At 40.3% G+C, this 24,728-nt stretch overlaps 1 protein-coding gene across 1 annotated transcript; it reads left to right on the top strand.

The window, feature by feature from the left end:
• The first annotated feature begins 5,841 nt into the window (after positions 1–5,841).
• ca8 (carbonic anhydrase VIII) lies at positions 5,842–17,821 on the top strand. Its single transcript, XM_079612438.1, has 9 exons — positions 5,842–6,403; positions 7,340–7,531; positions 10,145–10,269; positions 11,195–11,290; positions 11,465–11,527; positions 11,615–11,663; positions 11,785–11,897; positions 13,966–14,136; positions 16,572–17,821. Exons 1-8 carry the CDS (start codon positions 6,331–6,333, stop codon positions 14,098–14,100), a joined length of 846 nt encoding a protein of 281 aa, XP_079468564.1. The 5' UTR covers positions 5,842–6,330; the 3' UTR covers positions 14,101–14,136; positions 16,572–17,821.
• The last annotated feature ends 6,907 nt before the right edge of the window (positions 17,822–24,728 follow it).

The following is a 24,728-nucleotide window of genomic DNA, read 5'->3' as shown; positions in this document are numbered from 1 at the left end:
ACAGGCAGCTGTGAGGAAGTGATCAGTGTCCATGGTAACAGATTGGTGGCGGGAAACAGACAAGGAAACACAGGTGAAGACAGGTGACACAGATGATGAGGACGATGAACAGGTGGATGATTGAGGGAGTGGGTTCAGGTGTGAAGACACAAGGGATTCTGGGAAGTGTAGTGCAGACTAAGATAGACAGGTGCAGACGAAGACTGTGACATAACGCCCCCCTTCAACAAGGCGCGACCTCGCGCCGTAGAACATCAAAGGGGTGGGGGGGTGGGCACCCTGGAGGCTGATGAAGGGCTGGTCGATCTGGAGCAGGAAGCCTCCAGGGCGGAGCAGGACGTGCAGGCGGCCAGGGCGGAGCAGGACGTGCAGGCGGCCAGGGCGGAGCAGGACGTGCAGGCGGCCAGGGCGGAGCAGGACGTGCAGGCGGCCAGGGCGGAGCAGGACGTGCAGGCGGCCAGGGCGGAGCAGGACGTGCAGGCGGCCAGGGCGGAGCAGGACGTGCAGGCGGCCAGGGCGGAGCAGGACGTGCAGGCGGCCACGGCGGTGTGGACCCTTCGGGCGGCCACGGCGGTGAGGGCCCTTCGGGCGGTGCAGGCGGAGTGGACCCTTCGGGTGGTGAGGACCCTTCGGGCGGCCATGGCGGTGAGGACCCTTCGGGCGGTGCAGGCGGAGGCCTATAGCCCCCCCCCAAAAAGTACTTGGGGAGAGTGACAGGATTTGGAACCGGCTCAGGGACAGACACCGGCTCAGGGACAGACACCGGCTCCAGTGTGTGTGTAGCCCACACACACCACATGGCTGTGGCCATAATGGCCAGTGTCGCGGTCACTGAGGGCTCAGGCGGCGCAGACATGGCGTGAACAGACTCTGGACTGGACCAGCGGTGCAGGAAGCTCTGGGCTGGACGGGACCAGCGGTGCAGGAAGCTCTGGGCTGGACGGGACCAGCGGTGCAGGAAGCTCTGGGCTGGACGGGACCAGCGGTGCAGGAAGCTCTGGGCTGGACGGGACCAGCGGTGCAGGAAGCTCTGGGCTGGACGGGACCAGCGGTGCAGGAAGCTCTGGGCTGGACGGGACCAGCGGTGCAGGAAGCTCTGGGCTGGACGGGACCAGCGGTGCAGGAAGCTCTGGGCTGGACGGGACCATCGGTGCAGGAAGCTCTGGGCTGGACGGGACCAGCGGTGCAGGAAGCTCTGGGCTGGACGGGACCATCGGTGCAGGCTGGACGGGAAGTTCCCCTGGAAGGGTACTGGTGAGATCCTCTTCTCCGGAGAATACCGTAAAGGAAGAATTGCAACTCACCAGCACCCATTCCACAAAGGCGGCGAAATCATCCAGCGGGCCTTCTCCAGACAACTGCTCTTTGCACGAGCCATTCAGACTCACCCGGTAGAATGTGCTGAGGCAGCTGTCTGGGTAATGGGTGAGATACGCGGTCTCCAGAAAACTCTGGGTGTGGTCCTCCAATGTTTGATCCTCCTGGTCCATACATAGGAGGCGGACAGCGGGGAAATCCATTTTTGGTAGGTCCGGTATTCTGTCACGACTAGGCAGATGAAGCAAGCAGACGAACGTGGATAGGAGTGTAAACGAGGTTTATTCCAATAGCAGGTGAACAGAGTGTAACAGCGTGCAACATAACACACAAACAATACCGGAACCCCGAACTGATAACAGACAGGAACTTAAATACACTGTGATGATGAACACAAATGACAGGCAGCTGTGAGGAAGTGATCAGTGTCCATGGTAACAGATTGGTGGCGGGAAACAGACAAGGAAACACAGGTGAAGACAGGTGACACAGATGATGAGGACGATGAACAGGTGGATGATTGAGGGAGTGAGTTCAGGTGTGAAGACACAAGGGATTCTGGGAAGTGTAGTGCAGACTAAGATAGACAGGTGCAGACGAAGACTGTGACATGTTGATGTAAGGCTTCATTTCTAGGCTGCTACTAGGACAAAGTCTTTGAACTAAGCACCCATTTAGTCTGCTTAAACCTGCCTCCAGGAGCTTTTCCACTACACAGTACCAGCTCGCCTCGACTTAGTTTGGTTTTCCACTGTGTAAAAGTTGTACCTGTACCTGCTTCCAGATACTTTTTTTCGTATCCATGCAAATCTGAGCGAGCTGAGGCGATACCATAGACAGTATATAAACTGGACACAGCGACCCCATAGGTTTCAACGGAGAAAAGTGAAGTCAATTAGAAGCACTCACTTCCTGAAGGCTGGGCGAACTGCGCAGGCTCAAACTGAGCTTGATGACGTAGATGTGACGTGAACAACCTGTCTGACAGCTGTCAGTCTTCTAGTAGCTGTGCCGAGAGAAATCTGAATCATTCCCTTCCGAATCTCGCAGAGACGGAGAGCGTGAGTATTAGCTGTCCATGAGCTAGCAGCAGGATCAACTTTATCACTCTCTATGGGCTTCTCCCTTGACTCTATCGGACTTTATGCCTCCACATCCCCCCGATCAAAATGTTCTCCGCCGGTCTATATGGTAATTTCTCGACTTGTGCGACAGAGTCGCGTGGTTATGATGCAATCGTTAGCCTATTTTTACAAAAACTGCTTCTACGGGGCCATAACGTAAGATACAAGGTAATGGAGTCTTTTATACATTTTCGTGTTTCTTTAGAAATAAACAATGGACAAATGGAGTCTTTAAACGCTTCAGATGTAAAGTTATTCGCTGTCAAAGTGACGCCAAAATGAATGGGAGTCAATGGGGGTCCGCTAATCAATGGCGGCGCCCGGGGAAGCTTCAGTTTCCGGCGGATGGATTACCCCCTTGAGCGATACTAAAATGTGACGTGAAAACACGGCAGACTGCTGATTGGTCAGAGAGAATCGTCACTATTCACTGCGTCATCATTGTACACGCCAGACGGAATAACCCCGCCATTTTTAAATGGTTTGGCCAGGGATTGCGTGATATACCCATTACTAATATTATGTAAAACAGCATGCACTCGATTTCCTCTATTGTCCTGTATGTGTGGGTGTGTGTCGCGTAGAAGATTACGTCACGGCAGTTTCCTGCAGCGTCGCTATGACGACCAGGTACTATTAGGTACTAAATGGAAAACGTGAAAAGCGAGCCGAGCCGAGGCGAGTCGAGCTGGTACTGGTAATGGAAAAGCGCCATAAAAGCATGTTCATCTGCCTCCATTTTGAGTGGAACACCCACATCTCAAAATCAGGAAAAGTACAAGGACACATAAACAGTTTTTTTGTGTGTATACCGTAAATATTGTGGTGTGATCACTAGAATCACTCACACTATTTCTTATTATTTCACATTTAGCATAACTCTACATTTATTTTTTGTCGTAAGTGTATATATATATACACTTTATTATTAGAATACAAAAAAAAATAGATTTTTTGATTAATCGCTTTTTAAAATGTGGTTGATTCAAAATCGATTCTCCAAGGTAACGACTCGATTTTTTCCCCATATTTATTTATCTATCACCCAAAAGCCAGTATTAGTTTTCTTACACTCTACATAGGCTTGCAGCCAATGCTGTGATATTTTATGTTTGTTTTATCTTAAAATTAAAATAACCTGATCCTGTTTGATCAAGGCATGCGACTGTTCTGACTTGTCCAATTTTCAGCATCAATTTTTCATCTTGCATCAAAATCCTGTCTATTCTTTGTATACATTTAAAATATAGAGTTGGGTTCTGTTTTACTGTACCCAAGTGTACCTAAAATAAAAAGAGTTTAATATACAGGTTTGTGGATCTTAATTTAGCTTTATTAATTAACCACTTGTAAACTTATGTTCACTGTTCTTTTTTATAGGATTTGTATCAAATCTATATTCATTGAGTTGAATCGAGAATCGAAATCGAATTGGAACATCTGAATCGATAGCCAGCTCTACATATTAGACAAATACTTTTAGTATACAGAAGCAAATAATAAACATTACTTTTTGTATGGATAATGTGAAGTGTAGCGATCCTCATATCCAGCAATGAAGTATTTTTTCTTTCTTGTGCACACAGTTTGCATGGTTGTCCGTGTTCAGATGGGCACGAGCATCAAAGTGCATGGTTAACCATACTCCAGTGCCAATGGTGCTATTTGGGCCACAGTGGTGGTGTAGAGTTGGATGGTCCTGGAGCGACACAAAACCATTTCACGGGTGAAGGGGCAGCCCACTTATGTCTACAAACCTTCAGTTACCAATCTCCATTTAAATGTATATTTTAGGACAGTGCCAGATTTGTAATGCTTATACTGGATATAATGAGCTAATGAGAGGAATATACCACGTGAGCTTTATCCTAAAGAAAATTGGTTAAGATATCAGAGATGAGAGAAAGAGCTTGACCTTAGATACTGATGAACTATTCAGGTAAATTATTTTCAATGGACTTCCCCTGCAAATTTCTTTATAGACTTCTGTACAGTGCCTTTGACTTACTTTTACATTTAATCATCCCATTGTCTGAAATGTTTTATGTTAAAGATGAAGTGTGTAACTTTTATTCCTCTAAACACTTACTGTCAACAATTCTTATTGTAATTGTTAACAAAAGTATTTTTAATGCATTTTTGCTCCGAGATCCAATATCAGTGCCTTAATGATTCATTTGTGAAATCAACTGGACCTGTTGCAGCAGTGATATATTGATAAAATGTTATTTATATAAATTTCTTGTCTTTAATCATATACAGTATTCACAATCATAAAGCTCCTCCCAAGTGTCCAGCCTGAGAATCCCAAACCGAGCAGGATCAAGGCCTGATGGTCATCCTGCATACATATCTTAGACATTATTTATTACTATGAAATTGTTTTTTAGAGTAGATTTATTTGCCCCCATTCGTTCCATAAGTGAGGTTGAAGGCAAGTCAAAAATGAGCACACTGCTTTAATCATATAGCTTTCTGTACCAATCCACTTGCATTCATAGACTCTGAGGATATTGTCATGTCTTGTTATGCCCACTAGAGGACAGTGCTGTAATCTGCTGAACCTGGACTCAAACAGGACATCTATTGTTCATGAATAATTATTCTAAGTATTTAAATGACTGCCCAACTTAAAACCACCCACACCATCTGATACACTGATAAAGTGCTTATGTTTTGATGCCAGCGAATGCAGATTTACTGATATATCCGATGAAATTTAGATTTGATATAGAGGATGCTGAGGTCATGTGACAACCCTGTTCTTCTCCTTGAGCTTTGGGGAGTAAAATGACCTACTTATAATTAATTAGGTAGTGATTGCACTTTTGTGTAATGTGCTGCCTTTAATTTTAGAAAATTAGGGCCAAAGTAGTTTCTTAGGATAGAATTCATGGCAATGCACCATAATGTTCTCCTCCAGTTGTCACTTTTTTGTATCTGGGTCAATAAGTGCATTCAGGAGACTTTCATACATCCATCTAGTTCAAATTGTCCATGATAGCATAAGATACATTTGTCCAGCTGATAAAATAGCTAAGCATTGTTGAACTGAGGAGAGTGATACAATTTGCTGACGAAAAACAAGGTCACCTGTAAACTTCTTCTTATTAAAGTTGGTAAAAATGCTATTTTGTTTCGCTGCTGACCAGGAAAAAACAGGCTGGAAGAGCACAACCATCAGCCAGGGGAAAGCACCGTGTGGTGCTTTCCCTCTCACCCATACCTTGAAAACCCTATCAGTAATGTGCCAAGCAAACAATAACAGACCTTTCCTCTCTTTAGTCTTTAATTCTTCACCCTCCTCCTGGTGGGTGTTTTTTTTTAACCACACCCATTTCCTCCATTGTGGGAGGAACTGTCCAAGAGCAACATCACTCCTGCATTCCTGCCTGTGTGCACTGTGCTTCTCGTGGCCTGACTGTAAACCAGTACAGACTGCAGAGCGGTTTCTATGGTGCTACATCAGAGGCTTAAGAGTCACTGCACGCAGCCAATCAGATGACTCGTGGGGGAACCGTGTGGGCTGTGGTAGCTAACAGAATGAGTTTGTGAACTTACTTTTGGTGTGCTCTGAAGTTGATACAGGGTGGACAGCTTTTCTGGAAGAGAACAGGAGAAGAAAACTCATAATTTTCAATGGAATGACAAGTGTTTTTTTGTTGGTTGCAATCTCACCGTGGACGACATTGTGTCTTTGAAGCTACTGTGTTCAATCACTTCCACCTGTAATGTTATAGACCACTTTCTTCATGTTTTATGGGTGGGAAGTGAGCAAACGACAAGGAAGACTTTACCCTGAAAACCGGGCCAGAAAGAACTAGTTTTTGGCATCTGCTCAGGACAGAACGCAAGTTGTTCTGAAAGCCATAGAGGAAATTCAGTTGCCATGGCAGATAATGTTATTGAAGAGACCGATAACTACCCTGGCAAGGATGAGCTGGAATGGGGCTATGAAGAAGGTAAGGACTCAATCCGAGTATCACTGCTTATCCTCCTCTTTGTGAAACATGAAACTTTATTGTCACACCCATGATAAACAAGCCTGTCTCAATTAGTCTATGAACTATATATATATATATATATATATATATATATATATATATATAGTGAATTTATGCAGTTTCCACACTGCTGAGTCTTTAAATACACAGACAACACTAGATAGTTGTGATCTGTCCCTTTTTCAACAATGCTGCATGTGACCACTTCTAATTTACAACCAATTCAGATATTTCTTTTCTTTTCTTTTTTTACAGTGAATCAGCGTTTTTAACATACAATTTAATTTTTATTAAATAAGTGCATAAATAAAAATATTTAAAGCATAATTGTATAAAATAGCAGAGGGCATTTTTTATTTAAATTGTATTTAGACCAAGATTTTCCTTTTTGTGTGAAGAGTCATTTTTCTAAGCTTTAATTTGTACTATTTCTAGTAGTGTTAGTCTGCAATGAAAAATGTTTACTTCTCTAGTGCAATTTTAGATAATAAAGCAAATGCATAGTGTAGAGTAAAAGAAGAGAGGAGTGAGTGAAAAACCAGCAGAGGAATGAGCACATCCTGTATCCCCCTGTGTCTGCTATTCCTGTTGGCCCCTCAGTAATGACTTTGAGGCACTGGAGCTAGCAGTATTTATTTAGTTTCAACATTGGTTTGGGACATCAAAATGGACCACTGTTTGTATTATCTGTGTGGCAACACCAAATATTTCATAGCTACGAAGTTTAATTCAAGGTTGAGCAACAGGCTGTGGGTCTAGTGGGTCATGAACAAGGACAGTGTTATACGCTCAAAGCGAGATAAGTGTTCGTTGATAAATTCATTAAAACAAAATGTTATCACCATTCAATGGTCGATAGAATAAACTTTTTTTGTCTTTTGTGAATGAATCCAGGTGTTGAATGGGGTCTTCTGTTTCCTGAGGCAAATGGAGAGTATCAGTCCCCCATAAACCTGAACTCTAGGGAGGCCCGCTACGACCCGCGGCTGCTGGAAGTGGGGCTTAACCCCAACTATGTCGTTTGCAGGGACTGTGAGGTCATTAACGACGGTCACACTGTGAGGATCATGCTCAAGTCCAAATCAGGTAAAGCATGCTGAAAGGTATCTCTGTATTCAAATTTAAAGGAATAGTTCACTAAAAATAAATATTCTGCCATTATTTTTTCAAAAAAAATTGATAGTTGACAAAAATGTCAAGTTCCAAAAAGGACAGAAAAACATCAATAAGTAGCCTACCATAAAAATAGTCCACATTACTTTAGTCAGTGTCCCAGTCTAGATTAAAAAATGTTGATGCTTGACTTTGGCAGGGGTGAACATTATCGATGAATAATCACTACGAAACAAAAAATAAAAACTATCATTGACGCCTCGTGGTGTTTGTTTTGACACGTGAGTCTGCGCGCTGCACAGTGCAGGACACTTCAGATACGGATTTAAAACAGACAATGAGACGGTATGTATACAGTACACTACAGTTCATATTTTCATATCATTATGAAGTAATTAATTTGTTGAATAGATGCTGCTTTAGTGGAGACCAGCAGTATGTTTGCCGTCGAGGCTGACAGGACGCTAACACTGAAACTGTGTGACAAAAACACACACAAGCCCGACCCAAATGTTTAAAGGGGTGGTAAAATGCCATTTTCACAAGATGTAAAATAAATCTTTGATGTCCCTAGAGTGTGTGTGTGAAGTTTTAGCACAAAATACACCACAGATGTTTTTATATAGCATGTTTAAGTTGTCACTTTTTGAGGGTTTGCAAAAACGCACCGTTTTGTGTCTGGCCCTTTAAATGCAAATGAGCTGCTGAAGAGGGCGGGGTTTCAAGAGCTCGCGTGTGTTAGCAGCTGCGATTACCTCACGCAGACACACTAAAATGTCAGAAACTGTTCTGCCTTTAATGTTAAAACTGAGTCAGACAAAGATGGATAGACTCAAGAAGAAGTGACAACATGTAGGGCCCTATCTTGCACCCAGCGCAATTGACTTTGAACACCGACGCATGTATCATTCCTATTTTGCACCCGCGCACAGCGGACTTTTCCCTCCAGAGACGCACGTCGGTAAATTAGGGAATGAACTTGCGCTCGCGGGGGCGGTTCAGCGCAAAGAGGAGGCGTGTTCTGGCGCAAAACTGCTCTGGTGCTATTTTGCAGTTTGAGAAAGCAATTGCGCCACTGACCAGGATAAAAACAGTCTAAAGACAGTGGCGCGTTGCGCGTTAGTGATGTGGTATTTTAAGGGCGCGTGCTTGGCCATAATGTAGTGTGTTAACGCGCATCCACTTTGATTCTCTAATAATTATAAACAGACGCAGCAGTTTTCATTTTTGCAAATCATACATTATTACAAGGAAAAATATTAACACACGAGGGAGGTTGTGTCCGTGAAGATGTGAAAAAGATCTATCTAGATTTTAAAAAAAAAATCTAGATTAGGCTACACATTTACCCAAATTATATGCCTGTTTAACCGAAGCTAATTTGAGTGAGTTTCTCCCATCATCCCCAGAGTCACTTCTCTGTGTTTTACGGCCCTGACGAGAACATCGGTCTCTTTGGCTGTGAACTGCTCCTGGCGTGCGCCGGCAAACCCGCCGTTATAATAGCAATCCGCCGTGGAACAAGCGCGTCTGCTCTTAAAGGGAATGTGAGAGGACGCTCTGTTTGGTTTATTTCACGTTACGCCCAAACCACACCTATGAATAATGAAGCTACTTCAGACCAACCCCTTTTAGATTTGCGTCGGGCGCAAGAGTCATTTATCCGCCGGGAAAATAGCAACAGCGCCTGGATCCGCCCACAAAGTTACTTGCGCTTTGACACTTGCGTTTCAGATCGTTAAAATAGGGCCCGTAGAATGCAACAGGACGTCTCTGAATGGTTAGTTGATGAATTTATGTCGCTGATGTGGAGTTAACTATCTTCAATTAGGATATTCTGTCATGTAATCTATAAATCGCTCGTATAGGAACTGTTGTCAGATGCACACAGAGTGACTTTCTATTGCATGTGAAAAGATGGATGCTAAAGTTTGAGTGGACTCATGTACTCTTCTCTTATACAACTACTTTTCCTCTTCTCAACAAGGACTGCGTGTTCCCGGGGGCGGAGGTTTATGTACATTTTAGGCTTGCTGATGTCACTAACCCCGGAGGAATGTCGTTTAGTCCCTACCAGCCGTTTGTTGTAGTCCTTTTCTTTGTAGTGCAAATATCTCCCTTTGCATTTGTCTATATCTAGCTGGTCGCTTTAATGCATTCGTTCTCCATCGAAGTTGCATATTTAAAGCTTGTGACTTTTAAACAAAAAATGTATCTGTACAATAAAAAGATTTATATGTTAGCACCTTCTTGGTTCTGTAATCAAGTATTAGTATTTCTCACAAATACAGACGACCTTCTAGTTTAAAAGAAAGAGGCAAATATCTGCCGGCATATCAGCTTGGATTTAACGATTTATTGGTCAACCACTATTTGTAACAAGAGGGTGAGTAAATAATGACAGAACTTTCATTTTGGGGTGAACTAGCCCTTTGACAAAGCCCACAAAAAAGTTATAATATGTTTTGCTTCTCTAGGTCACTGAGAGGTTAAAAGACATAAATCTGATGTCTGTGAGACACCTGTAATGTTTGTTAAATCATATTGTTCTCTTCCCTTTCCTGTGACCTGTTAACGCTGTCTCAGTTGTGACTGGGGGTCCTCTCCCCAGTGACCATGAGTATGAATTGAATGAGGTGCGCTTCCACTGGGGAAAAGAGAACCAGAGGGGATCTGAACACACTGTCAACTTCAAGGCTTTTCCTATGGAGGTCAGTGTCACTCCGCCAGTTCTGTCCATCGAGCATTTGCTCTTATCGTTCCTCTAAGTCACTCATACTTCCTGATGTCTAAAAAAAGTCTGTTTCACACTGCACACATCAAGCGTAGCGTTAGTTCTGATAGGTCGCGTAAGTCAAGCTCGCATCAGCTGACTCTCAGCTGATCCACATCTAGGAATACGACGCCTATCACCGTATACATATATAAGCTCCTTCAGTATTATCAGCAGCTATCATGTTTTCTCAGGAGCGAATTACCCTCCTCCATCCCCAGCTCCTCCTCTCGCCCAGTCAGGATTTGGCATTCTGATTCCCCTTCAGAATAAATTCTCGAATTATGTTGTACTTTAAAATCTTGAATTAATTATATTTGCATACGTTCATGTTGGTTCTGTTTTTTTTACCCCAAGGGAACCATACCGCCAATCCAAACTGTATGCTAATTGTCAATCATATTTGACGATAGTGGTCCTGACAGAAATAGACAGCAGCACATATTTACTTAGGGACCCCTATTAACAGGTCACAGTATTCAGATTGCATATTGCAATAAGCCTTTTTTAGCAACAAAACAAATTATGAACGTCAACCTCAGATCATGTCAAAAACAACAATACCACATGCTCCAATGAAGGTTTCCTCATCTATTCAAATCACCCGTCTCTGGCACCTGCTCTTCTGTACACAAGGAGAAAGATAAGGGCTTGTTCTCAATGTGTCACCATGTTTGTCAACCTGTTACCATGTTGCGGTTCCTCAAGTTGTTGGCACAATTGCAAGTTAAACCAGTCTTATAACAGGACACGGAACTAACATAAAATAATCACTTTCATAATGTTGCATACTTTGTAGCTATGTTGATTTTAGAGTTCAGTTGATTGCAGATCCCTCAATTAGTAATAAATATCTCACACAGCTTCATCTAATCCACTGGAACTCTACATTATTCAACAGCGTGGAGGAGGCCATGGGCAAGAAAAAAGGCATTCTCATCATTGCCTTATTTGTGCAGGTATCTTCCACATATATTGGAGGTCATGACAAATACAAAAATCCCCAATCACGTTGGGTAAATAAACATGGTATTAGTAGTGTAAAAGAAAGCCTTTAAAGAGACAAAGTCATATGTTTCTGGTCATCTTGCAGTATATTATGCTCAGTTCACACTGGTGCTCTATTTGTGCAGGTTGGGAAGGAACATCTTGGGCTGAAGGCCATCACAGACGTCCTGCAGGACCTGCAGTACAAGGTGATCAGAAGAGCTGCCTTACTAGAGACTAAAGCGAAAAATATGACACGTACGCTTGTGACTAAAAATGCCTTTTTGTGTGTACAGGGAAAGACAAAAATAATTCCATGTTTTAACCCCAACACATTACTGCCTGGTAAATTATTTATTTCTTATTTATAATCTATCATACTGATATTTTATATTTTCTAACTATGATATCCTAAAGGTTATCCGTTTGTATCTGACTGTGTCCGTTGGTTTGTGTACCTCATCAGATCCTCTCTTAAGAGATTACTGGGTGTATGAGGGCTCTTTAACCACACCACCCTGTAGTGAGAACGTCATCTGGATTCTTTACCGTTACCCCCTTACCATCTCTCAGATGCAGGTAATATCTTTACACCTGTTATTAAATATTATTATTATTACTCAGATATACATGATAAATCTCTAATAAACTGCCAACCCCATTCATTTGGTGGCTATTTATATTTTTAAATCATGACAACTCTTTGAATAGTTTTAACATGTTGTTGAATATTAGCCTGGCAAGCCAGACCCACATCAAGATGTTAGGTCTGGGAACTCACCATTGGCATGGCTCAATCCGAGGGGCGGGATAAACGGTTGTCTTTCAAATTACCTCTGCACGCAATAGGATAGCGCTACAACCAACCAGAGCAAAGAATGGTTGTGGCTGAGTGAGTCCCATGCGTTTACCCACCAGCGGAGTTAGTTGATATAAACTTTTGCCGTATCCAGTCGGCAAATCTCCGAAGCACATGCTCGAGTGCCGTTCTTTGTTCTATTCGCAAAGAAAAGCTTAACTCCAAGTCCTCCAGAGTCGCGCCAAAGCCGATTCGAAAGACCGCTGTTCGCCAGCAGCGGCAGCTCTTCTTTGTTTTCAAGTAGCAGGGAATTCACGCGGAACCGTCACAACTCTGCCGTCATTATGTTAAGCCCGCCCACCCACTCTATACATGATGTGATTGGCCTGACTAGAGTTTGGTTTTTCCAGCTCGAAAGCCAACGGAGAGTTGCTAGACTACCCTGGCTGCAAAATAAATTTAGCTGCCGCTAGGGTGCGTCTAGATTTCTAGGCTAATTGAATATCGCACCGCAGGATTACCATACAGACATCAATGAACCAGACTATTTAAATGTTGAGCAAGCAATCTCATTGGCTGCAGAATCAGCAGAGGCCAATCAGCTTGTATCTTGCAGAAATGATCTGATTGCTTGCAGATTGCATGTAGAGGACCTATCAGCATGCGCCTTCTAGAATTTCATGACTGATATTTGGTGTGTTCTCACCGCAGGAACTAGGAACAATTTTAGTTCTAGGAACTCCTTTTTGAGGAACTAATTTAGCTCCCACTTCAGAGTAGGGTCTGTTAGAGCACTCATTCATACGAATAGACAAAAGGGGAAATCAGAAACCAACTTTGACGTGACTTGAACTAACTGGGGTTTACCACAGTAATATACATCATAAGGTGAAGAACGATTTATGCCTTTTGTTTGCAACTTAGATTATCTTTGATCTCAATGACTGGCAGAGCAGGGTCTTTAGAGGAAAGGCCAGTCATATACTGAGTATGATCCAAAGATAGGACATGAAAATGGGTCAGGGTCTTGTATGTGTTTGATGACATAACTTTTTAAAATTATAAATTGTTTCTTTCTTGGATTAAATTAAAATGCGTTATCCCCATTTTGTACTTGTACGTGGTACTGATATGACCCTGCTTATGTTATAACTTCAAAAATAGCATTAGAGAAAGAAAAGATAAGAGAATACTCCTCATGTTTCTAAAAGAGCTCACACCCGGGGTCCAAATTCAACACTCACACCAAATGTGAGCAAAAAGTGACACTGGCCAGTAAAAGGAACGGAGTTATCCACCAGTTGGCTGGTCATTTTGAATGGAAGCATCCAAGCATTATACATTTAAATTGAATTGCAAGAAGCACAGTCTGACTCTCGCTGATGTTAGAGATGTGAACATTTCAAATTGAACCATGTGGACACAGATGTGGAATATTCCTTACACTTAACAACCTAAACTAAAATATAAGGAACAATATCATGATGACAGGCGCTGCAACTAAGGCAAATGGTACACTTATCATCATGAGGACATTCCACAGGCATAATGGGTTTTATACTTAGCTAATGATACTGAGATAATGATATCTTCTATCCCCAATCAACCCTACTCCAAAACAAAAAAAAAAAATCTATTTGAATTATGAGGACGTGTCTTTATGATGTAGAGGATGAAACCTGAATACACACTGTGGGTCCCCATAATGTAGGTCAAACCAACACACACACAGCACACACACACACTTTTCAACTATTGCTTTTGCTCGTTACTGTTTAAGTCGCTTTGGATAAATGCATCTGCTAAATGGAGAAATGTAAACTAACCCGAACTCTTTTTCTGCCACAGATTGAAGAGTTTCGTCGTCTTAGATCCCACATTAAAGGAGCAGAGCTTCAAGAAGGCAATGACGGGATGCTGGGGGACAACTTCAGACCCACCCAGCCCCTGAGTGACAGGATGGTCAGGGCAGCCTTCCAGTAAAACCCCCACAGCAGGATACATTTTAATCTGCCGTGGGTAAATTTACAGGAGATTGTATTCTGTTCTTTGTTTGTTCAAGCGGAGCACACTCATTTGAGCATAATGCCATGGCTTACGTATGACTTTGGCTGCTCTTTGTAAAGGAGAAGTTAGATTAGGCTTCTCACATTAGCTGATTAAATGTCTCATTGTCTGGATTGGGACAAGAGCCCACCTGGATTTTTAGTGCAAAACTGTTATTACATCCAATATTATAGAAAATGGAAGATTCATCTCCATATGACCATAATTCTGACCAATAACTGTACAAAAGATCATGCTTAGTGTGCATTATTTATTAATGGAAATAGGGCCAAGTTCTCTTAGCAGTATTAGCATCATGCAATACAATAGAGTGCTGCAAGGGTTAGAGCAATACAGTCAGTAACCCAATTCCTTCTGATCTAGGACTTTCTGCAGCATGGTGTATAGATCTGTCTATTTCTAGGGCTCCCAAGGGCACACCTGGGTCTGCCTGCATATTATTCATTTTGAAATGAGATTTTGAGCAGGATAATTTAGGCCATGCTGATGCAGTGCTACTAAAAGAGTCTGAAGATGTAACCAGAGTAATCTAAAGTATTACTTTGGCAATACTGTGCTTCCATACACTTCTGTTAAACAAAGTGCTTTATCATGTAACCTTTATTAATAAATAACAAGCATTTCTAGCAGAGAATTTCAGCAAAGATTAGAAGGATCCTACACTCTCAGTCACTGCCATTCAAGTTTTCTCCTTAGTTTGTTTGGGATGATGATAACATAATGTTATTCACCTCACCTTCATATAACCTGAAGCTATGAGCTGTAAACACCACAATAAACAAAAAAACCCTTCAAATATAGCGTAGACCACATTTCCCACTTCCTACGTTTTATATTAAAAAAATCCAACTAGGTCAAGTATGCTGCAATCGTCTTCAAACCATGCCCATGAACTGCCAGTAAATCAGACTAAAGTCAGGATGTAAATGAGCTGAATCAGTACTAAGCGGTAAAATTGATGTCAGCCAACAACAATTATAAGTCACTTCACTAACTGCATTTTAAATTTGAAAGGTCTCCTCTATTACTGGGCAAATTAGTAATGTTAAAACTGCTTTCACTTATGCTACATATATTATCACATATAAACACACTTTCCATCGCTCTTACCTTTGTCTTTAATTCTCTCCCCCACCTCTCTCTACCACACACACACACACACACACACACTCACACACACACACACACACACACACACACACACACACACACACACACACACACACACACACACACAATGAACACACTACTTCCTCTGTGCAAAGCAACAGAGCACATGCATGACAGGCTGATGGAGTCACAGTGAGATATTGTTCAGATGTAATGGATAGCTAATGGTCACATGACTGCCTCACAAATCAGCAATGTGTAGTTGGAATGAGAAGTGAGGGTCCACACATCCTTATTTTCTTCCTGTTTCCACCCTGCTGTACACTGGATCGAAAAAAAGTCTAAATCGGAATGTAACGGTATAACCCTTCGTTTTATTTTTTCCCCTGAACATGTTAGTCATAAAGAGTCACTGGTGACCGCATTCATCCCAGATAGCAAATGACATCTGGCCCAGTTGTGGCCCACATCTCCCACATTCTTCTGGGCCACCGCATAAAATGGTGGTGATGACTGAGTGTGGCTGGCAATAGAATACATCTGGGCCTCATCTGGGCCAACTATGGCATAACATGGCTCAGTTCTGCCAGAGGCAAAGGTCACATAGGCCACACACAGCAAGCCACAACTCACACTAAAACCGGCTTGATGTGTATGGGCCAGATACGGCCCATATGACCTTTGTCGCTGCCAGAACTGAGCCATATGTTGCGTAGTTGGCCCAGATGAGGCCAGAATATGTATGCTATCTGGGATATCTCTACAACAATATCACACTTACTTACATTTCATGTCTCTAGGCTAAATTACATGCGTATGAATAAGGGTTTTCAGTGTAGTTTGTCAGTAGTGATCAATTGAAAAGTAAAAAGTAAAATTCTGAACATATTTAGACAAACCTACTGAATGCTAGCAACAATGCATTTATTTGTGCATAAAAAATTACACATACTGCACAATGTTTGTGTATTTGTGTATCCTTTCGGTGCATGGATTTATTCTGTGCATGTGTGGGAGGTTAAATGGTACTGGTTTTACACGACATCATCATTAGACAGTGTTAAAAAAAAATGTAGCTAATGCCCATAGGCATGATAAGCATGATAGCTGTTGTCTTTACACTCTGCAGGTTCAGACCACAAACCAAGCCAAAAGCAGAAGATAAAAGCAATGTTATTGTATTTATTATACATTATATATACTGTATATTACACTCTGTATCAAAATATACTATTTCCATGCATGTAGTTTGATCTAAACCATTTTTTATCTTTCAGACATTAGATATGATGAAGAAATAGAGACAAGGGCTCTACAATGTCCTGGCTGCTTTCACTGAAGTGAAAGTTCATCACTTCCTGTAGACGTGCATGGGCATCATTTTGTAGTTGAATGTCCTGAGTATGGCCCTGGTGTGTGCAGATGTTGCTTTTACCTTTCATTTGAAACAAAATGATACTGATTTCATGTTTTAAAAAAAGAGGAAGCCAGTCAGTATGAAGAGCCACCCCGTGTGATGATAAGCTTTTATGAGGAGGAGTGAAGGACCATACTAACGCTTGATGAATATTGTTAGAACACTGCAGTTTAACAATAGGTAGCATGTGTGTAATCCTATAAATGTGGCTTTATAGGAAGATCTTAATGTACATGATTGATACATGATGTAGGCAGACCCATTCCATACAGTTTTATATTTGATTATTTATGATAATATGATACAACATAATGACATGAACAGAATAGGTTTAGTCATAGAAGGTATGACTGTACATTGAAGGCTTTTAAATACTAGAATTGAAATAAATGTATGCTGTTGAATTAACTGATTAAAGACACAAAGATAGGCTTCTTTTTTTTTCTTTACCTGCTCTATGTTGAATGAACAGAAACTGAAGGACTGTAGGGTGTATTAGCCTCTGTTTAATGTTTGTTTTAGATTTGTATTGATAGTCTGTGTGGAGATTGCTGTTACCGCTCACATCTGCAGATTTAGTGCTTCTGTCTCTGCAGATGGCAAGAACTGCTCTTTTGTTTTGTCATTATCTTGCTTTACACAACTTTTCAACAATGTGGTACACCTCTAGTCCAGCAAAAAAAGGAAACATGATTCATTAAAAGATACGTGTCTGTATTATTTCTGAAACCTGACAAGCCACAGACTCTTCTTTTCTCGTGGGAAACCACGTTCAGGTGAAAAGTATTGTTTTTGCATACCTTGAAAAGTCCCTTGTCACACTCTCACACCCCAAAAGATCTTATTTAGTAACTTATTAAAAAATGTAATAAGTTTTCAAAAATAAACATAACTGCTTCAAAATTCTCGTTTTTGCTATGTGTGTGTGCGGTTTATGTTGTAGGAAAGTTTTTGGCAAAATCACATACTCTCTTGAGTAGGTAGGCCTAATTATTTTAGTAATTACTTCACACGCACTAAAAAAAAGTATGTTCTATATAGTATGAATGTGATTCGGAAGTACTACATCTGCCATGCTGTCATTATCATGTGATCTACCAGCGTCAGTTATGTCGCTTCACTGCCGTCATAAATCCTCTCCCATGGCCTCAGTCACCGGAATCTCACCGGAAGTATATCCAGGGACTTTTGGTCTACTCTTTTATGAGGACTGTGAACTCATACATATTTTATCACATTCTGTTTTGCACCTATTATAAAGTAGGGAAGTATGCGATTTCAGATGCAGCCACAGTCCTATAGGAAAATCTCAAGGGAACCAGGGGTGTGTTATTTGTTTTGACATCATCCCTGCACCAAAATTACAGTATTTATTTATTATAGTACTTATTCATATTTTGAATCAGCGTTTATTTTAATATTTTCTGTATTCAATGTAATTTTAGTTTAAGTTTTAATACATTTTATTTTTCTATTTAGTTTCAGTTTTATTTATTTATTTTAGTAATTTTACTTCATTTTAAACTTATTACAGTAATTTGCCACGGTAATATTTCTAATTATTCTTTTTTATCTAATATTTATAGGCTTGTTTTATTTCAGCTATTTCAATGAATGAAAACATACTTTTAGTTTAACCATTTCTGATTTGTCAGTGATTTATTTGAAATCCCTGACACTCTGGTTTCATCATTCAAATTGCAAAGCTCTTAAAGGGATAGTTCACCCAAAATGAAAATGATGTCATCATTTACTTACCCTCAAGTTGTTCCAAACCTGTATGAATTTCTTTCTTCTGCTGAACACACACACACAAAAAAAGATGTTTAGAAGAATATGGGTAACCAAACAGTTGATGGGCCTTATTGACTTCCATTGTATGGAAAAAAATACTATAGTAGTCAATAGGAAGTCAAAGCCCAACAACTGTTTGCTTAATGACATTCTTCAAAACATCTTCTTTTGTGCTCAGCAGAAAAAAAAACTCATACAGGTTTGGAACAACTTGAGGGTGAGTCAGTAAATGATGACATAATTTTTGGGTGAACTATCCCTTTAAGAAACCTTACTGAATGTTTGCTTCAATTTAGCAACATTAGGCTATGCTCCAGTCTACACACAACACTACAGCAAAAAATATGACTGTGTATCTGCCATTATAATGTTAGCATGTTGTCATTTAAGGCGTTGATATGCCAACTGCAAACTGACAGAATTTGAATTATAATCAGATGAACTATTCTACTAGTCCGCAAGGAAATGTTAACATCACCTATTTAGCAACTAGCATAAGCAACTCCACCCAGCGGCTTCAAAGCTTCTAAAACTGTATAATGAATATCCTGTTTTGTCTGCTGTTTGTCTTCTGAAAACAGAGGATCCACATCTGTGTCAATTCAGTTTTCAAGTGGTCTAAAGTCATTTTTGCTTGTTTGCTTTCAAGAGGCATGTTATTGTGTAAATTAAACCACTATAATAAAAAAAACCACGGTAGTAACATCCAAAGTACTATAGCACATAAATAAGATCAGTAGATCAGATCAGATAAGTTCAGTACCAGTGTATTGCAGTACAATGGTTTTACCATCACCTTCCATTGTTGTGAGGGTCACATTAGCAATTGTACTGCATAGGCATGTAGGTGCTGTGGCTCAAAAAATGTGTTTTTACAAAAGAAGAAAGACATATAATTGGACTTTGGACCAAATCAGCTGTATTTCGTCAACAGAACAAACAGATGTAGTTATCAGATCACTGTTATCATATCACTTATGGCAACCGAAGACGGCTGTGTTTTGAAGTGTGTCGATTGAAACACGCTACAGCGCCCTCAGCTGTCTGAAAAAGAAATGACAGCCAACAGCAATAAGATTGCTCATTAAAGCACACGAAATGAGCGCAATCATTGCGAGGCGTTGCGAGGTTCAAGACACAAATATAGCACTATAGACAGTTTAAAAATATATTATATTTGTTCAAATCCCTCTATCGCTTATGGAAAGCTGATAGTGTCACATCAGAGAGCAGAATCATCAAATCTCTAATGAGGATGAGAGCATTGGCTCCACATTTAAAGCTGTGGGTGAAGTGCATGAGAGGGCCTTTCATCTTCAAACACACTCGATGAGCAAATCGTCAAGCTCTGTCATCAATGGTTAATTATTGGGTTAGAATGGTTGCAGTATTCCAAATAAAGAGACTGAGATACACAAATAAATGTAAAAAGATGCACAAAATAGATAAATAGATTAGGATTCACAAATAAAATGTAAAGAGTTTCACAAAAATTAATAAAATTCACAAAGAAATAAAATGAGAAAAATACAATTATGTTTTATGTCACAAACACAACTCTGCCTGGAACGCATTATTGGGCATTTGTGGATTTTGGAACACTTCTAAGGCCCTATCATACATCCGACACAATGTAGCGCCAGACTCAAGTATTATTTTTTTTTTGCTAGTTTCAGCCCGACGCAGTTATCATTTTCACGTCCTGCGCCACGTTGTTTAAATAGAAAATGCATCTGTGCCCATGGGCGTGCTGGCCTGAAAACGAAGTGTGTTGAGGCGCATTGTTGGCACGTTGCTATTTTGAGGCAACTGAAATAGACTGCGCCATTGACCAACTGAAACCAGGTCTCTTTCTTTGTCTATTGTCATGTTTATTTGTATCATATTGTAAAGCGACTTTGAGTTTGAAGAAAGGCGCTATATAAAATATAGCCTACTTTTCCTCGCCAGAGAAGCGTTCAGTTTTTCCGCTTGCAAATTTTGCCATGTAAATAGCGTATCCATGACGGATACGCTATTTGCTTTTAAAGGGAATGGGAGATGAGATTCTGATTGGTTTACTGCATGTTACGCCCAAAACACACCGATTACTCATTAAGAGAAAGGGGACAACACCTTTAGACCATGCGCCGGTGCGCCGACCATTTTTCCCGTCGTTAAACTAGCAAAAGTGTATTCAGACACACCCTAAGGACACTTGTGCCATGCGCTTTAGACCATGCGCTCAGATCGTTAAAATAGGGGCCCTAGTGTCATGCAGACAAATCCACAAATAAGGGGACTCCAGTCCACCAACCGTTTACTCCAGCCAATCAGAAAACGACCACACTGCGCTGACCAATCGCAGCACTTTCTCGCAGCGCGATATAATGATGCACCGACAGTAAATGGATGCCGGTTCTTCTGAAGTACTACAGTACATGCACTTGTGCTAATTTATATGAAGAACAAATGATTCGCACATTCGCTTTGACACATCCAGACCAGTGTAGACAGCTTCGCACGGGGTAGACGCGATGTAAGACACGGCACAATGGCTGATTAAGCCTTTTAAAGCACAATCGCAGTGACAAATATAGGATATAATATCATGCATAATACCAAATATGAGCCCAAATGAAATGACCATCAGTGACGTAACAGTGCGAGGCTCAGCATCACTGCAGCTATACTGGGGTTCTGTGGATTGTGGATAATGCAAATAAAAATCTTGCAATGCTGAAAAATACATATTTGCATTAATTTTTGGGTGCTGTAAGTACCTTTTACAATCAAAAACTATTAGCTTGTTTTTTAAGAAATATTATTTTTGTGATCAAATGTTTTAACCGATAAATAAATATGCATATCACTTGTCTGCTGGGCATTTCACTTTTAAATGTATGATATGATCTCTTTGGAATGCAACAACCTGTCACACATTTAATATATATATATATATATATATATATATATATATATATATATATATATATATATATATATATATATCAGAGCTGTGTTTGTGTCATAAAACACAGTTTGTAAATATATATATTTTTTGGGTGAATTGTATTCATTTTTGTGAAACTCTTTACATTTATTTTGGGATCTCAATCTATTTATTTGTGAATTTGATTAATTTTTGTGAATCTCTTTACATTTATTTGTGAATCTCAATCTATTTATTTGGAATAATGCAACAATTCTAACCCCGTAATTAATTGAGGTAGTCAACCTAGTGTGACACACTAAATGAAGTGTTTCACTCCACTAATCAGCAAGAAGATTCGCACAATGCCCATCAGACAGCTAATTCCTCAATCCTCTTGTCGTTATTAAGACTTGATTAGAGGGAAATTATAGCATGAAAAATAAACAAGATACAAATGTTAATATGTTAATAGCTCTCCCTTGGCCCTGAAACAGGCAGATTAGAACAATCATTCACAAATCCTATCAGTCTAAAACAGAATTACAAACATGAGCAACAAGCGTGCATTCATGCACACACACGTTTGTATTTCTATCATGATGGGGACTATGCACTGACTGCCACTGAGCTACTGCTTTTCTATCATCATACCCCGAAGCCAAAGACATTATTTAGTAGGTTTATTTATTAGTTTTTTTTTACTGTTAAATTAGGTATATACTATACTAAAATGAATATTCAAATGATTCAATTCTGAAAATAGTTATTTTCATGTTTTGACCAATAATATTGGACTAATATTTGTCTAAAAACAACAACAAAAAAAAAAACAGTAAAAACTAAAATAAATAATTTTAAATTTGTAAATGTAGGCATCAATATTACAATGTTCAGTATGAAAATGGATAATAATTTTGAGATTTGCTAAATATTATATATTTAACAGCTATTAAATTAAATTTGCATTAAAGATAGGTGAGAGATGATGGCGAAGGTAATCTAAATGGAAAAAATAAGGGAAATGAGCATTGAATTAAATATTCAACCTTTAACAATACATTTGTAAAATCTCTAATACACACGCACGCACACACACAATATTGTATATTCATTTTGAGATTTACTAAAGATTACATTTGATTTAACAGTTAAAATATTCAAGCTCAAACTAAATAAATGATATTTAATAGCAGTTGATAACTTATACCGACATATTGTGCATCCCTAGTGCTTTCACACACTCATACGCTTTCTACATTGTTCTCTTTGACCAAGCCTATGCGCATTCAATCTTTGCTCACTTCAGTGGCATCAAAGACGTGCTTTAAATAAACATATAGATTCTCAATACGCTTCTACAGTTGGCATGTGCATGAATAGTCCAGAGCTCTTTTATGTGGCACATACCTGTAAGTAAACAAACTGATTGTGAACACAGAGGGGGGGTGCATGAGCAGGGATCAGACAGTGCCTGAATGTCACTGTCCCAAATCTGCCCAAACCTGTTTTGATCAAACATTGTGCTTCCATGCGGGAACAGAAATGACTCAAGTGTGTAACCTTAACCTGGAATCATTTTATCAGCTCGGACGCAAAGAAGATATAAATATGAGCTGGAAAATATATGTTTTATGGGTTTTCTTTAAATGGTCCAGAGAAGCCATTCAAGTGGCCACCCTAGTGTGATGTACCAGCAAACTCAAACATAATGCAAGATGTTACAGATTTATTTTGCTTAGTAGGATTTTGTTCTCAGATAAGTGCCGCTTTATTCTTGTGGTCTAGTTTGACATGTTTCCTGGCACCAGGGGGCTGATCGCACACTTGTAGCTGCTTTAAAGAAACAGCAGGGGGAGCTCTGAGTATGCAAGTTTTTATGTACCAACGGAGGATAGAAAGGTTTCAGGCCACAGGCCATCTAATTGAGTGATCTGCCATGACCTTTCATGGTCAGAGGGGAAATATCAATGACAAAGGATTATTCCATTTGACATTTCTATTATTCTCCTCCAATATTCACATGGATAGTTTATTTGTTGTTTTTGTTGCCAACAGCACCATAGTGCTTGGATTTCAGGCATGGATCATTAAGTTTTATCTTGCAGATTTTGAACCGGTAAAGTGTGGGACTATTTTCACAGAGTTTCACTTCCGATTTTTAGCCTAATCTATAGCCTACAATAAGATGTGCAAATTGCAACATGAATGTTCTGTCCTCTTCATGAGTTCCGGTTAAAAATGTTTATGCATTAAAACATGTCTGGGCAAAATTCAGCTCTTCATTGTACACATCAGACATAATTGCAGTGGCTTTAATTGATTTGTTTCCATAGCAGAAGATTATTAGGTGGACCCAGATGTACCCTCGAGTACAGAGGTATCGCTTCCCCCTTTTGTTTTGCATTAATTCACAAGTTTATTGATGTCATTCCCGGAATGACCTTTTGCTATTACAGCTTTAATACAAAAGAGCTTAAAGCCCAAACAGATGGTTGCTTCATGGGTTGAGGGACAACTCAACGCCCTTGTAAAGCTGGTGCATTTCCCGTCCGCAATACTACTCATTTTAGCAACAAAAATATACTGTATGCCACGATGGAGACAGAGGGTCCCTTTACATTCCCTCAGCACAGATATCAAATCACTGGTTTCTTTTTTTTTTCCTTGCATGTGAATAGAGAAGGACCATAGTTAAAAAAAAGAGAGCGGGAGAGAGAGAGAGAGAGAGAAAGAGAGAGAGAGAAAAATTCCTGGGATGGAGTAGTAAATCCCAAGGGTCCCCAATGCCCCAGGCTACTACACCTCCACAGACACTCAGAAGGAGAAGTATTATGGGTGAAAAAAAAACGAATTTAATGATAAGGTGTTTTAATGAGAAAGAAGGCTACAGAGAGAAATAAGATATAAACCACTATAGTTTCTGTACTGTTTGTGGACATAAAATTCTGCATATAGCAGAGCATTTATATGAGGTGCAGATCAGCATTTTACTGGAATGGGATTCTGAAAGAGACATAATAACAACAGATATAAATCAAACAACAAAATCTAATCCATTTCACCATGACCTTTGTGCCCAAAAGAGAGAATGTGTGCAGAGACAGAAAAGGAGAGATGAGGGGAGAGAGAGAGAGAGAGAGAGAGAGAGAGAGAGAGAGAGAGAGAGAGAGAGAGAGAGAGAGAGAGAGAGAGGAATGACTATTGTTCCATTAAGCTGCTCTAAAAATAACCTCCATTTCTAACCAATGAGCTGTGGGTTGCTATAACGTCCATATCTTTATGCCAATGAGGGAGATATAAATGTGCAGT

This window comes from Phoxinus phoxinus (genome assembly GCF_949152265.1).
Source record: "Phoxinus phoxinus genome assembly, chromosome: 5".
Taxonomy (NCBI): Eukaryota; Metazoa; Chordata; class Actinopteri; order Cypriniformes; family Leuciscidae; genus Phoxinus; species Phoxinus phoxinus.
Note: the sequence above shows the minus strand (reverse complement) of the source record. Positions and strands in the feature narration are given on the sequence as shown.